The 14,028-nt window shown below is 42.1% G+C and overlaps 2 protein-coding genes across 7 annotated transcripts in view; both read left to right on the plus strand.

Moving 5' to 3' along the window:
- NR1H4 (nuclear receptor subfamily 1 group H member 4) overlaps positions 1 to 10,650 on the plus strand; it is a 48,229-nt gene extending 37,579 nt beyond the window's left edge. For all 6 annotated transcript variants that reach the window (XM_016223156.2, XM_016223157.2, XM_016223158.2 and 3 more), the window contains 3 exons: positions 661 to 807; positions 9,061 to 9,174; positions 10,412 to 10,650. In XM_016223156.2, coding sequence (XP_016078642.1) covers positions 661 to 807; positions 9,061 to 9,174; positions 10,412 to 10,650 — 500 coding nt within the window. The remainder of the gene's footprint in view (positions 1 to 660; positions 808 to 9,060; positions 9,175 to 10,411) is intronic.
- A 1,116-nt stretch (positions 10,651 to 11,766) lies between these two features.
- The window catches only part of GAS2L3 (growth arrest specific 2 like 3), a 33,273-nt gene continuing 31,011 nt past the window's right edge, over positions 11,767 to 14,028 (plus strand). The window contains exon 1 of the mRNA XM_016223232.2: positions 11,767 to 12,006. The gene's annotated coding sequence lies outside the window, so the exon portion shown is untranslated. The remainder of the gene's footprint in view (positions 12,007 to 14,028) is intronic.

The following is a 14,028-nucleotide window of genomic DNA, read 5'->3' on the forward strand; positions in this document are numbered from 1 at the left end:
GCCACTCAGGCCCGAAGGCATTATTCTATCTCTACCCACGGGGCGTGCGTGTGTCCGCATGTGCACACGAGCTTGTGTTTCTTTCCCATTCGTTACATCAGCCGTGTCCCCCGCCCTGCACGGCACAGTGCTGAGCTCGGAGAAGACACCTCAACATGACCTCGATTAGGTCTTTTACTGGAAGTGCGACTCAGTCTCCGGATTGACTAAAGATTCGTGAATTGGCCAAAAATTTCTTTACACCTCCAGATCCACCTAAAGAGTTTTCGGGCTTGTGGCTATTCCCATTCTGCAGAGTTGAGCTGTGACACCAGATGTAGCTAAACTAGTGGCTCACGGAGAGTCTGCTTGCCTCTGATTTTCGAGGGTTGCTTCGCCTGTATCAGCCTGTCTCTGCCATAATCTAAATATTCGGTGTAGGCTGGACGCCTTCTCTTGCCCAACTTGTTCATCAAATCCCACTCGATGGGGATAAAAGTCAGCTTCTATTTGGGAGAGCACAATAGATACTTACTGACTCAACTTGACTCCCCAATCTTAAAACAACTACAAGCAGTTTTAATGAAAATGTTTCATGAGCGGGGATGCCGGCGGTGATGACATGCTGTTTTGTAGCGCTCACAACTCCTTGATACTGACTTGGTCATCAACCTCACCCAGGATTTCAGACACTGGACCACGAAGATCAGATTGCGTTGCTGAAAGGGTCTGCAGTGGAAGCTATGTTCCTCCGTTCAGCTGAGATTTTCAATAAGAAACTTCCAGCTGGTCATGCGGACTTGTTGGAAGAGAGAATTCGAAAGAGTGGTAAGTGACTGGGTTAATGGTAAAAAGAGTCTGTTTCTTCAAGTAAAAATTCGTACAACCCACGAAGGTGAGGCTCTTGCTTGTCTTATGCAATATTATATGCCCATTTTGACAAACACGGAGAATGGCCCTATAATGATCTATGTTAAATAGATGGGGCTTTAGAGTCTTGGTTCAAAAATCCTTGTTGCAATAGCAAAATATGAACAATACTCTTTTCACTGGACCACTGGAGGGATTTAAAAAATTTTTTTAATTAGTCTGATGAAACACATAATGTAAAGGAGCTGTGGTTATTCAGTCTAGAAAAATGCATTTATTCAAAGCCTCCAGGTCTGAATGCCTATGTATCAAACTATTATCAATCTTTATTCAAAGAAAAGTAAGAAGAAATAATGACAGCAACATTTATATATCAGTCACTAGGTTTCAGACACTGTTCTAAATATTTTACATATATGATGCCATCAAATCTTTGAAAATATCCTATGAGATAAGTACTGTTATTGTTCCCAGTTTATGGATGAGAGAGCCATGTGTCTTAAACACCGTGCTGCACTTCCTCTCAAGAGACAAATGAAATAATAGTATGAGTAACGCAGTTTAACTTATCATGGAGTAATATTGTAACACAGAGCGTCAAGCGACGTCAGGATGTCTCAACAAAACAAAATAGAAACAGACCATAGATGCAGAGAACAGCTGATGGTTGCCAGATGGGAGGGAGTGGGGAGATGGTGATATAATAATAATAATAATAATAATAATAATAATAATAATATCAGAATGGGTTACCAGGAATTCTATGCAATTTATCTTAAAAGATACTTAAAATATGGTAAGTTGTTATTTCCCCGAGAGATTTTATATGTGGATTGGGGGTATGAATGACATGGGATGACTCTTGAAGACCTTTTTTCCCTAAAGTATTATTAGTCTATAATTGACTGGAGCAAGTTTAAATACTCAGCCAACTAGTATTTTAGTATAGAGAGTGGAAGAAGGGTTTTCAGGCAGTTCTGCAACTGTGATGTAAGTAAAATAATTGAAAATTGCTTTTTAAAAGCAGCCTTGCCATAGTCATGTTTTTTCCTCTTAGTTTAAAACTGAAAACATAATTAGCACCGTTGGTAGATTTTTTAGAAAACTCTTTCAAAAGATGCATTATTCCTTTATATCCATTGACTTTTTTGGTTTAGCAACTCCTTAGGAGCAAGGTAGGATGGTGGTAGTGAAGAGAGAAATCAGGCATGTTCCTTCCCCTGGGAAGCTTGCTGCCTAGTGGGAGATATGAACTAGAGAGATACGTCAAGAGATAGTTAAGATAAAATGTGGACAAGAATAAGAGAGAGATGACTTCTAGTTGGGAGCGGCTGGGAAAGGTTTCATTGGCATTTTTGCTGGACCTTGAACAACGTTTGATGTGATACTCAGAGTGGAGCGGCAGGAGCAAAGGACTGAGGCTGGAAAGCTCAGGTCATGCACACAAAGAAGAGTGGATGGTTCAGTTGATTGGATTAAGAGTCATATTAAGAAGAGGTAAAAAGAAGATATAGTCAGAACTAAATGGTGGGGGCTTTGAATGCTGGACTGAAGATTTCATTCTTTATGTCCTATGTAATGGCAAGACGCTGAAGACTTTTGAGTGGAAAGGGAAAAACATCAAGTTATGCTCTACAGATCTTCCAGCTGTGTTAGGATGAGCCAGGATGGGACACACCCGGCAGGAGGCAGGAGGTGTCAAGGTTGTGACCTCTGCTGCCAGGAGAAAGGGAGAGGAAGAGAGGGATCTGAGGAATATATTATTGCATTGTCGAGAAATATGGATTCTGGTCCTGGACAGATTTTATCACTTACCTGTTCTGGGTTTAATTATAGTGTGTGTGTGTGTGTGTGTGTGTGTGTGTGTGTGTGTGTGCAGGAGACTGGGGGTAAGGGAGGAGGGTTGAACCAGGGAACCTCTAAGGCACCATCCGGTTCTACAAGTCTTAGTGCTTTTCTTTCAATTCTTCTCAACCAAATCTTCTCAATAAACTTTTTCTGATTGATGGTTTAGCCAGTCACTTGGCCAACTACTTAAATGTCCTGGTTTTTAATTTTATTTTATGGTGGTAAGACCATTTAACATGAGGTCTACCCTCTTAACAAATGTTTAGGTGGTGTTGCTGACGACAGGCACAGTGTCACACAGCAGATCTCCAGCACTTATTCATACGGCTGAACGAGATCTTTATGCCCATCGGTTAAGGCAAGGCAGTAAGTAGTTACTAATTAACGGGCAAGTGTCCTGATTTTAAAGTTGCAATGAGTGATCGATAGTTCATATTATCCATTTATCCAAACTGCTGACTTTTCATAGTTCGGGCTACTGAGCGTAGATCGGTGGCTCTCTCTGCAGAAGGTGGCTGAGGCCGCGGCCTGTCGCGGAGGAAGCCTCTCCAGCTAACCCGGCCGGCTCTTCGGTCCTGGTTCCCATGCACTGCGACAGTGCTCTGTTTCAGAAAACCATGAGTCAAATCTCCTTTTTTAAAAACTAATAAGATAAAAATGGGTGATGACTCATGTGACAAAATATTTTTAATTTTATAGATATGTCTCTTTAGCTATCAAAGGATCTTACTCTGGTCGATGTCGTCTTGGTTTATACATCACGAGACAGTGGTGATTAAGAACCTGGCTTGAATCGAGGCTCCACCGCTTGTTAGCTATATGCCCTTTTTTTGTTAAAAGCTGTTGAAATAGAGCCCATAACTAGTTTGACCGCTTTGAAATCCTGTGTAACTTTAATATTTGGCTACAGTATCACATGGATTTGATATTAAAAACTCCATAGGCAGGGAATGCCTCTTTTTGACTTAGTATTTTATCCCAGGTACCTAGTGCATGCCTGGCTTGTAGTAGGTTCCAACAAATATTTGTGAAATGGATAATTGGATGCACGGATGGATGGGTGGATGGATGGATGATTATCTGAAGCTATGAGTCTAGTCCATTTATTTTCTTTTAAGATGGTTTTCCTCTGAGTATAGAACCACTCACTCACCCCAACAGGTCCAGTCCTGCCCCAGACTCGGCAAACTCTGGGGAGCCCAAATTCCATCAAATTCTAGGAACTTGGCTCAGCCCTGTTCCTTGTGACAATCCCTGCCTTCCTGTGCGAGTCTATTGGGTGAGTCAGGAAGGCTTGCAAAGTTGACAGCTGAATCATGGAGGATGACTGGAAACTTGTCAAGCCACAAAAGTCTGAGAAACGCATTCCAAGATGTACTGCATTATAATATAATAGTGTAGAAAGTGCAAAGATGTGAAGGAATGACAGAATAACCATGAATAGAACTCACATGTACTTCAATATAATTAGAAAATAATATTTATGAAGCTGAAATTGTATTAAGTGCTAGATTATTATTATTTTTTAAAATATATCTTTATTGATTTCAGAGAGAGGAAGGGAGAGGGAGAGAGAGAAACATCAGTGATGAGAGAGTCATTGATCAGCTGCCTCCTGCACGCCCCCGACTGGGGATCGAGCCCACAACCCGGGCATGTGCTCTGACCGAGAATCGAACCCCGATCGCCTGGACCCTAGGTCGACGCTCAACCGCTGAGCCACGCCTGGCCGGGCAAGAGCGAGATTATTAATGGCACCGAATGCCACAAAAGCAGATTCATTTATTCCTTGTGTAATGGGGCACCTGTGTAATATTCCAACCAGACGTGACATGACCATAGATGTGCTGTGGAGAGATCTTTCTAGCAGTAATATGAAGGGAGGTTTAGAGAGACTGAGACAAGCAGCAGAGAGGCCTGGGAAGAGACCAACGCAGCAACGAGGTGAGAAGTGCTGAGGGTCTTATAGGTTAAAAATATGTAATAAAAAAATTCCTTGCTGGATAACATAAATTTCAGAACCTGATTCTACGAGTGTCAGAAAATTTGAAAAATGAAGTTTTCCAGCATGTGGTCTCTATAAATAAATACGCATGCCTCTAGTTCATAAGATGCTTTACCCAAACATCAACCACGTATTGTGAAAATAAAAAGCACCCAGATTCACATGCCGATTAGTATCTTATTATCTATCATGACGGTTCTATTTATTCATATTTATGAATTTGCTTCTCCCAGTGGATTTTCAGAATCTTGCCTCTTCCACACACCATATAAAAACCTGGTCTTTCGAGATGACCTTTCAGAATAACTTTTCATTCTTATGCAAAGATTCGTACTTCTATTGTACATTTAATTTCACAGTAACATAATGTCAGTTACCCTGTTTATGCCCACACACTCTTTAATGTGAAATTTCTTTTCTTGTTCTCCAAATCCATACTCCTTTGTTTGCTATTATTAAATCCCAATGACATGCACAAAGATACTGTCTCCTGAGATACATTTACTTAATGAGGGTTGTAGTGTTTATTTATGTTCACTGAGGCTTCAGAGCATACATCGGACACAACCTGTGGTTGTTTCTACATAATTCTAGTGCATCAATTTCTTTATTCCTAATGTAGTTTTATGAGAATTAGGTCTTTCAGGTGGAATTTTTATTAAAAATAGGAATAATCATATAATACCATGAAATATGACAGGACTGAAATAGGCTCGCTAACACTGAAAGAGTTTACATTTTTAACATCAAAGAAATGAGCAGTAACATCTCACAAACCAAAGAAACTTGTTTTGTTAGTTAAAAATATAAATAACCTCTGAAATTCATAGTGTTTTGTGGCCTTTTTTGATCCCCATAACAGACAGGAATGAAATATTCAATGTCGTACGTGTTTATCAGGATGATAGTATATCTTGTGATTTTGCAGTGGTTTGCTTTTACCTGTATCATCTTGTTAGTATTGCCAATGGCCCCTGAAGGTGGGCGCCATGCTTGTATTTTGTAGATGGGTGACCAGGCTTAGAGAGGCTATGTGACCTACCCAAGGGCATACAGTCAGTCAGCAGGGTGCCAGGAGGTGAGCACAGCCGCCCTACTCAAAGCCCAGCGCTCCTTCACTCCGTTGCACCTGTCACTCACTAAGGGCCTGATACTTGCCAAATATCAGTGGGTAGGGAATATAAAGACCAGTAAAATATGGTTCCTGCCGTTTGGCTCAGAGAGAAAGTATAAGCACAGATAGCAATTTAAAATGGTTTTAAAGTAAATTATAAAACGAAGAGACAGTGAGGTCAGAGAAAGGAGAAATTCTTACTAGAGTGATAAAGTCATAGATAGTTTGTAGTAGCAAAGTACACTGTATGTAGTGTACTATGTTTACTTTCTGGCTCTCTTTAAATATACATGACTTCACTGCTTTAGACCTGAAAACAATAGTAAGAACTAAATTTTCCGAGGAAGCAGATGTAAGCTATGGGTTCCAATGCTGTCTTTGAAATAAAGGTTAGAACTGTAAAGAAACGAAGGACAGCCTATTTGTAAGAAAAGCAAATGCTCACGTAAAGTTTAGAATTTTTAACACCTCTCCTTTTGTTTCTCAAAGTGGTCATGTAATAATTCTGGCATGAACAAATTTGGGGCTCAAATTGTAGGAAGAAAGTTTTTTCCAAATAGGAGGAAGTGTTAAAGTAATACACGAGTCCATATTCCCACCGGCCCTCAGCCCTTTATATCTGTCCCATTTTGGACATTTTGTATTTATTTATGTGTCTGCCTCTTCCATTAATCTGCCAGCTGCTTGAGGATCATTCCCACACTATCACAGTGTCTGTACATCTAATGTACAAAAAGTGGTGAATTTTATTGAGATGAATCCAGAACTTGACAGCCCAAACCCTGTCAACTCCTAAGCGCTGGCGAGGTCTAACTTGGCCAGATAACTTTTAGCCACTAGGACTAACGGGAAGTGTGTTATTAATGAAATATTTTCTATTGAAAATAGCTTTTTTTGAATTACTAATTTGTTGGCAGCTTTTTACGTAAGGCCAGCACTGTGGCACAGATAACTCTGAGTTCAATTTAGCAGTTGATGTAGAGAGTTTGGCCAGGGCCCAATCTCTTAGCACCATGAGAATGTTCCCATTGTCTTAATGGCATCCTTTCCCCCCATCACATCTTATAACTATGTCACCTTCATCACAAGGAAGTAGCAAATGTAATATTGTCTAATTTCATATACACTTGTTAATCTCCTGCCATGTCTCCAGCAGGATGCTAGTTACTAAGGATACAGAGGTGAATTGGAAGCATCGATGGAGCCCGCTCTACTGGCCAGGCAGTGTGCCAGGCTCTGGGAATACAGCCGTCGGTTCCTATTCTCACCACATTTATATGGTGCTTCCCACTCGAATGGGATGGAGAGAAATGAGCTGTGACAGGAGCAATAGAATTGAACATAGAGAAGGGAGCCACTAGGTCTGCTACATGGTGACAGGGGAAGTTCCAGAGAGAAAACCAAAATTGAATTTAACATTGAAACATGGATGGGGTGTCCCAGCCTGACAAGGATCCCTTGTATAAAATGCACACTTGTGTATCACACACGCGCATGCACACACACACACACACACACACACACACACGCCCCTCTGCTCTATTTTTTTGTGTCCAATTAAAACTAGAAAGTTAATTAGGACACAGACATTCACATTTAAAATAACTTACAAGAGCATCGTGTTAATTCTATCGAATGGTGATTCTTTCAAAGAATCCTTCTGATCACTGGAAAATTAACTTATCAATCACAGATGTCTTTTTTAAAAAGAAAAAAAACCAAGAAGACATTTGGGGGGGAAAAGGGAAAGGAAGAAACAGAGGAATAGAAATATGACCGGTTTTTCACAGCTTGGGGCTTCTCCTTAGTAGTCTTTGCGGTTAAGTTAGAACATAGCTCCCCCTTGTGACCAAAACTCAGCAAACGGGGCGTAAAGAGCCCGACAAAGCCAACCTGAAGCGAGTCCCCAGAAAGCGGGATCGGGAAACAGGGACAAGGCCCCCCTTCCGCAGGATGCTCTCCTGCATTTCCTGGGCTACAAACTGCTGCTCATAGAGAATGGAAACACCCCTTTGTTTGGGCTGTTGTGGTTCATTCTGATCATTTATTTATTTGTTTTCGGGAGACAAAGGAAGGGGGCCCTGACCAGGGAGTGACCCCACAACCTTGGCGTATCGGGGCGACGCTCTACCCAGCTGAGCTACCCAGCGAGGGCTTAATTCTGATGATTGATTCTAATTCAGAGGCAGATTTATATTTGACCCATCCTGTAGGAAACTGTTTTTTGAAGACCCTTCTATTATCCTGGTTCCACCAGCTGTGTGTCTTTGGGCAATTGTATAGGCTCTCTGTACCTGTCCCGTGGGGTGTTAGGAAGCTTCCATGAGCTATATAGTGCAAGACGTGTTTGGAACAGTGCACTCAATAAATGTGATTCTGTGATTATCATGGGGGTGAGCAGTGGGTGGTGGGACAGGCAGGGGGCAGGTCCCGGAGTTTCCTATGTAAAAATGAAGGGCATTTGTGCTAAACGCCACAGAGAGTTTTTGAAGGTTGGTAGGAAGTGGGGAGTCAGGGTGTGATCTGAATGTTAGAAAGGTGATTCTGAGCAAGCGAGAGGGAGGCTGAATCTCTAAGGCAGGCCGGGCACCTGGGTGGGTGAGGGTACCGATCACTGAGTGGGAACGCTAGGAATGCGGTGGGTTTGGAGGAAGAAGAATTTAGTTCTGCACATGGTGTCTTTCATTTTGGACATGTTGAGTTGGAAGAGCAAAGCCAAGCACCAGGGCCTAGCTGGGGGGGGGGGGGGGGTAAACAGGTTTGACAATTCAGGGAGAGATCCGGACTCTGATGAGAACTCTAACCCTTATTAAGCGGAGCTGTTTATACTTCTGGGCTGAAGAACAATAATTTGGGGCAAGTTATTTAAGATACTATCTGTGCCTTGATTATAGATCTTAATATTAAAAAGAAGAACAAACCCCATCTAGAAAATGGTGAAGTTGAGAGATTTTTTGGCAATTCAAGAACATCATCATTGTCAGAGACAGTAGTGACTAAAACAAAGGCACTGCCAAAATGAAAAGACACACAAATCATTGATTTCGTTATATTTCGAGGACTTTGTTAGCTGACCTTTGCCCTGCCTGTGGCTGGAACGTATAATATACAGTCGTTATTGAAATGTGTGCTTATGGGTGCAAATATCAACGTGTGTGTGTGTTTTGATCTGTTTGTAATATTACACTTTTCAGTTATTCAGCCACTTGACCACGCCTCTGCGTTTTTCGAGTTTCCCCCGCAGGTATTTCTGATGAGTATATAACGCCGATGTTTAGTTTTTATAAAAGCGTGGCAGAATTGAGAATGACTCAGGAAGAGTATGCTCTGCTTACGGCCATTGTTATCCTCTCTCCAGGTAATTCTGATGTTACATTTTCAGTGTCATGCAATTTGTGCATTTTTCCCAGTATCGTCGTAACAATGTTTATGAAAGAAAACCTGGGAAACACGGAAACATCAAAAAGCAAAATGGACTTCAAATTGAACCATGTTAACATTTCAGTGTATTTCTTCTTAGACTTTTTCCTAAACCTCACATTCATTTACTAAATGCTTTTTAATACCTACTACGCGCTAAACATGGCTCTGGGCATTGGGGGATACAGCAGTGAGGAAAGAGGCAGGACACAGCTGCAGGGAGCTCACTACATTCTAGTAGGGTACGAAAGACAATAAATGAAGAAACAAATAAAAATAATTTGTGGCAATTACTGAGGTGGTAAATGCTACAAAAAATATAAAGGTAAGAATATAAGGCAAGAAAGTGGCGGTAGATGTTAATTTAATTGGCGGTCAGGGGAGGCTTTTCTAAGGGGTTATTTGAGCAGGGACCTAAATGAAATGACGTACTTTTTAACATAATAGAAAATATAACTGCCTTTTTAAAAAGTGTATTTTTCTTCAAAAGTCTTTCCCCATGTCATTAAAAAATTATACTGGTAAAAGTATATTGTACTACATGCATCATACTCCATTGTACTGATGACCAATCATTTACTTAGTTTTTACCATCTATTTGGAGATTCAGAATGTTTCCAATTTTTTGTTTTCAACAATGTTGAAATGAATACCTCTGTACGTGTGTTTTTCTATATACTTTTTTGCTTAATTATTTGGGAGTAAGAGATGCCACATTCATAACTTGTGGCCTTAAACCATTTTATACAGGATATCAAGTCAGAAACTAGTTGTTACTTTGCTGTACCATAAAACATTATAATTAGAAAGAAGAAAAACATTTTGGCAGTACCTACTAACGTGACACATGTACAAACCCTGCGTCTCAGCAATTCCAGTCCTTGGGCTGTACCCACCAGGAATGATACTTACGTTCACCATATTACTTTGGGGGCATTCATTGGAAGGGGAATTTAGGGAGGCCTCTGAGGGCAGTAAATTTTCTACATTTTGACCTAGTTGTGATTATATAAGTATATGTATGTGCATGTGTGAAAATTAATCCAGTCGAACACTTCACTTGTACATGTCAACTGTCACCACGTGTGAGTTACGCTTCAAAGGTTAGCCTTACTATGACTGTGCCACACCTTCCACTTTTTCATTTTGCCGTGTTCTGTTCAACTTCAAAACAGACAGACAATACATCAAGGACAGAGAGGCCGTAGAGAAGCTTCAGGAGCCGCTGCTCGAAGTGCTGCAGAAGCTGTGCAAGATCCACCAGCCCGAAAACCCTCAACACTTCGCCTGTCTCCTGGGCCGCCTGACGGAGTTGCGGACGTTCAACCATCACCACGCGGAGATGCTGATGTCGTGGCGGGTCAACGACCACAAGTTCACCCCGCTTCTCTGCGAAATCTGGGACGTGCAGTGACCGGCATCGCCGGGGTGGAGGCCGGCCCTCTCTTCTCCTCCTGATGTGTAACATTCCTTTATTCCATTTGTACCCGGTTTCGCACAAGAATTTCGACAAATATTTATGCAGTAATTATGTAACTCCCACAGTTGTAAATACGGGGCTAGGTAGAATTACTCTCTCCACTTTGTATTTTACACGGCTCCAGGGAATCTTTTATTCTAATTGGCTTGCCCTGTTTGCCTAATTAAACTGGTCCTTCCTTCATGAAGCTCTATCTGTTGAAATAGAGGGAAAAAAAAATCTCAGTGTGCTCATCTTCCCTTATTGCATATATTTTATTAAACGGTGTGCACTTTTGGCAATAAACTGAACATAATGGCAACAGGCTTTTATTTGGGAACAGAATTTGAAAAAAAATATACAAACTCTTATTTCTTTAAATGATGAATGGCATCCTGTGGAGCCCGAGGGTATAATTTACAAAAAGATAAACTCTCACAACACACATGGTGCATTTTTCATCCCTGGAGAAGCCCTGGTGAATATTCATTCACTGGCAGGAGCCCTCTGATCATTTCATTTTCTTTGAAGTTCAAAGAGAATAACATACGGAAAAGTCAACGACTATCACATAAAATATTCCCCAAGCATATTAGCTGTGCTTTCAGGGGCAACACTTCTCATAGTCAGGGTCCTGAGGCAGCGGTTACACACTCAGAGCATGCAGATAAGCCCAGTGATGGGACAGACCCTTTTCTCTATTAAAAGTGCTCACTGTTGGTTTCAGTGCATATAAGCAATCATTTTGTGTGTGTTTTGTTTTGTTTCGCTTTTGGAAAACACTCCTTCAGCCGGGTGCACAGCTGTTGTCTGCTTCCCCCAAAGCAGGAATTAGTTCATTTCCTTCCTTCATTGTTACACTGTTGCATTCTTCCCCCATTATCCTCCGGTGAACACAATAAAACACCTTCTATAAGTCATGGGCTTATATCTGCCTTTCTCCTGAAGTCAGCCAAAATGGAGCTTGCTTGGCAAGAAAATTTTTGTGGGTTTTGTTTTGTTTTATATTAAAATATTGGGACAACCCTGAAGCCCTAAAAATAGCTGGTCAGTGGAAAAGGGAGTGAGTTGGGGCTACATCTGTTGGATTTCATCTGCTACAACAGCAAAGACTTGTATCCCCACTAAATACTCGATTCTTTTGCTGAACTCCATGGGACGATGCAAAGATGATTAAGACACAGTGACTGCCTGGAGGGGCTTACAAAGAGCTACAGGGGAATGTTGTATGGACTCAACCGGGAAAGTCTCATAGAGGAGGTGGCACTTCCCCTGGGCTTGGAAGGACAGCCAGGACTCGCATGGCTCAGGGTAAGAGGGAAGGGAATTTAAAGCAAAAAGGGGTGGCAGGAGCAAAAGGAAGGGGGTGGGAGTTGTACAGATGTTAAAAGACCACGAGTCATCTAGGGGAGGGAGAGACGGGATGCACAGTCTGTTTCTAAGCCTCAGTCTTACCACTGGAAAATGAAGGTACCGGTACCTGCCCTCTGAAGGGGTTTAGCTGATAAACTACAAGCTCACCAGGGGAGGAAAGACATTTAAAACATAGAATTAAACTTCTCAATGCCTGAAGGAGTGGATCCCATCTGGGGAACCGAGTGTGGTCTCCAGATCACCAGGTGTCTGTGGGGAAAGTGGTGGGAAAAAAGCTGGGACTGAGGGGGCCACTGCAGACACACAGAGCTGGGAGTTAATCCCATGTGTCTGGGTTTAGTCAAGCGATTAAGAGTTTGTAGGAGCAGATAATGTTTCTGATGTGGAAAACTAACTGATACAATAAGAAATACATTTTTGGTCTTTGTCCCCAGTTTCTGACGGAGCCTCTAAAACCCTTGGAATTTCCCAAGTGGATAGGAGCACCTTTCATTACTCATAACAAGTTCCCTTCATCTAATACCTGTGTTTATGCCAATAAGGTAACTCTTTGGGGACCTCTGCGTGCTTTTGGATGGGGGCTGATTACCAGAGGAACTGACTGTGTTATTAGAGGGCCAGAACTTTCAGCCCCATCCCAGACCCCTGGGGAGGGGAGAGGTGCCCACAATGATGGTCAGTCACCAATGATTGGTGATTTAATCAATCAGGCCCATGTAGTGGAACTTCCATAAAACCCCTAAATGAGGTTTGCAGAGCTTCTGGGTTGAACACATCAAGTGTGAGGAGGGTGATGTGATGGAGAGAATGGAAGCTCCACGCCCTCCTCCTACCCCCAGCCTCCCTACCCCATACCTTACTTTATGCCCCTTCTATTTTGCTGTTCCTGAGTTGTATTCTTTATAATAGACCTGTAGTGGTGAGTAAACTGTTTTCCTGTGTTCTATGAGCCATACTAGCCAATAATTGAACCTGAGAATGGGATCATGGGAACCCCTGGATTATAGATAGTTGATCAAAAGTACAGGTGGGGACAAGTACCTGAGACGTGGGGGGCAGGAGCTGTTTTGTGGGACTGGGCCCTTAATCTGTGGGGTCTGGACTAACTCTGGGTAGTTAGTGTCAGAATTAAAGTGACTTGTAAGACACCCATTTGGTGTAAGAACTGGTTGTTGGTGTGGAAAAAAACCATATATTTGGTGCCAGAACTGTGAGCAGAAACAGTTCACTAATGAATATTTTTATCAGAAAAAAATTTTTGTGCAACTTTAAGAAAAAGTGAAAGAGCGTGATAAAGGGGAGAACAGTAAGAGTTTGTAATTGGATATCATACCCATGAAGAAATATGGTGGAATCTGGCTTAAGGTCAGAAAATGCATATCGTCTATACAGAATATCACAGAAGCAGAACTGGAAATCTGACTCAGGCATAACCAATCGAGCATCACACACCTGAGGTCAGAGTGAATGGTTTAGGATTGGGCAGGTGATCCGTTCAGAGAAAATGAGATACTTTGTTTGGAGTAAATTTAGGAGGCAGGCAGTGCTGTTCATTTGCTTGTGTGTGTATTGTCCTATTGTTCCAAATTCTTTACTCTTTTCCTGCAATAGAATTACATGCCCTGTGCCCCTTTGCCTGGTGAACTTGCAGAGCCTCTCCTAAGAGTAGGCAGAATATTTGTCCCCGGCCCATTGATATTGGGCTTGTCCATGTGACTGGCTGTGGGCTGTGGGCTGTGGGCGGAAGTGCCCATTTGCCAGTTCTGGACCGAGGCCTTAAGGACATCACATGCTTCTGCTTGCTGCTCTTGAACTTTGCCATCTGCCATGAGAAGGGGAGGCCCTGGATAACTGCAAGTCCCAGAATGAGAGACAGAAGGAACAGGCCTAAACCCAGCATAGAGCATGAAGCCATGCCCTTCCCCTCTGCTGTGAGCTAACTTGCAGACCCACAGGCAA

This window comes from Miniopterus natalensis, chromosome 2 (assembly GCF_054644295.1).
Source record: "Miniopterus natalensis isolate mMinNat1 chromosome 2, mMinNat1.hap1, whole genome shotgun sequence".
Classification (NCBI taxonomy): domain Eukaryota; kingdom Metazoa; phylum Chordata; class Mammalia; order Chiroptera; family Miniopteridae; genus Miniopterus; species Miniopterus natalensis.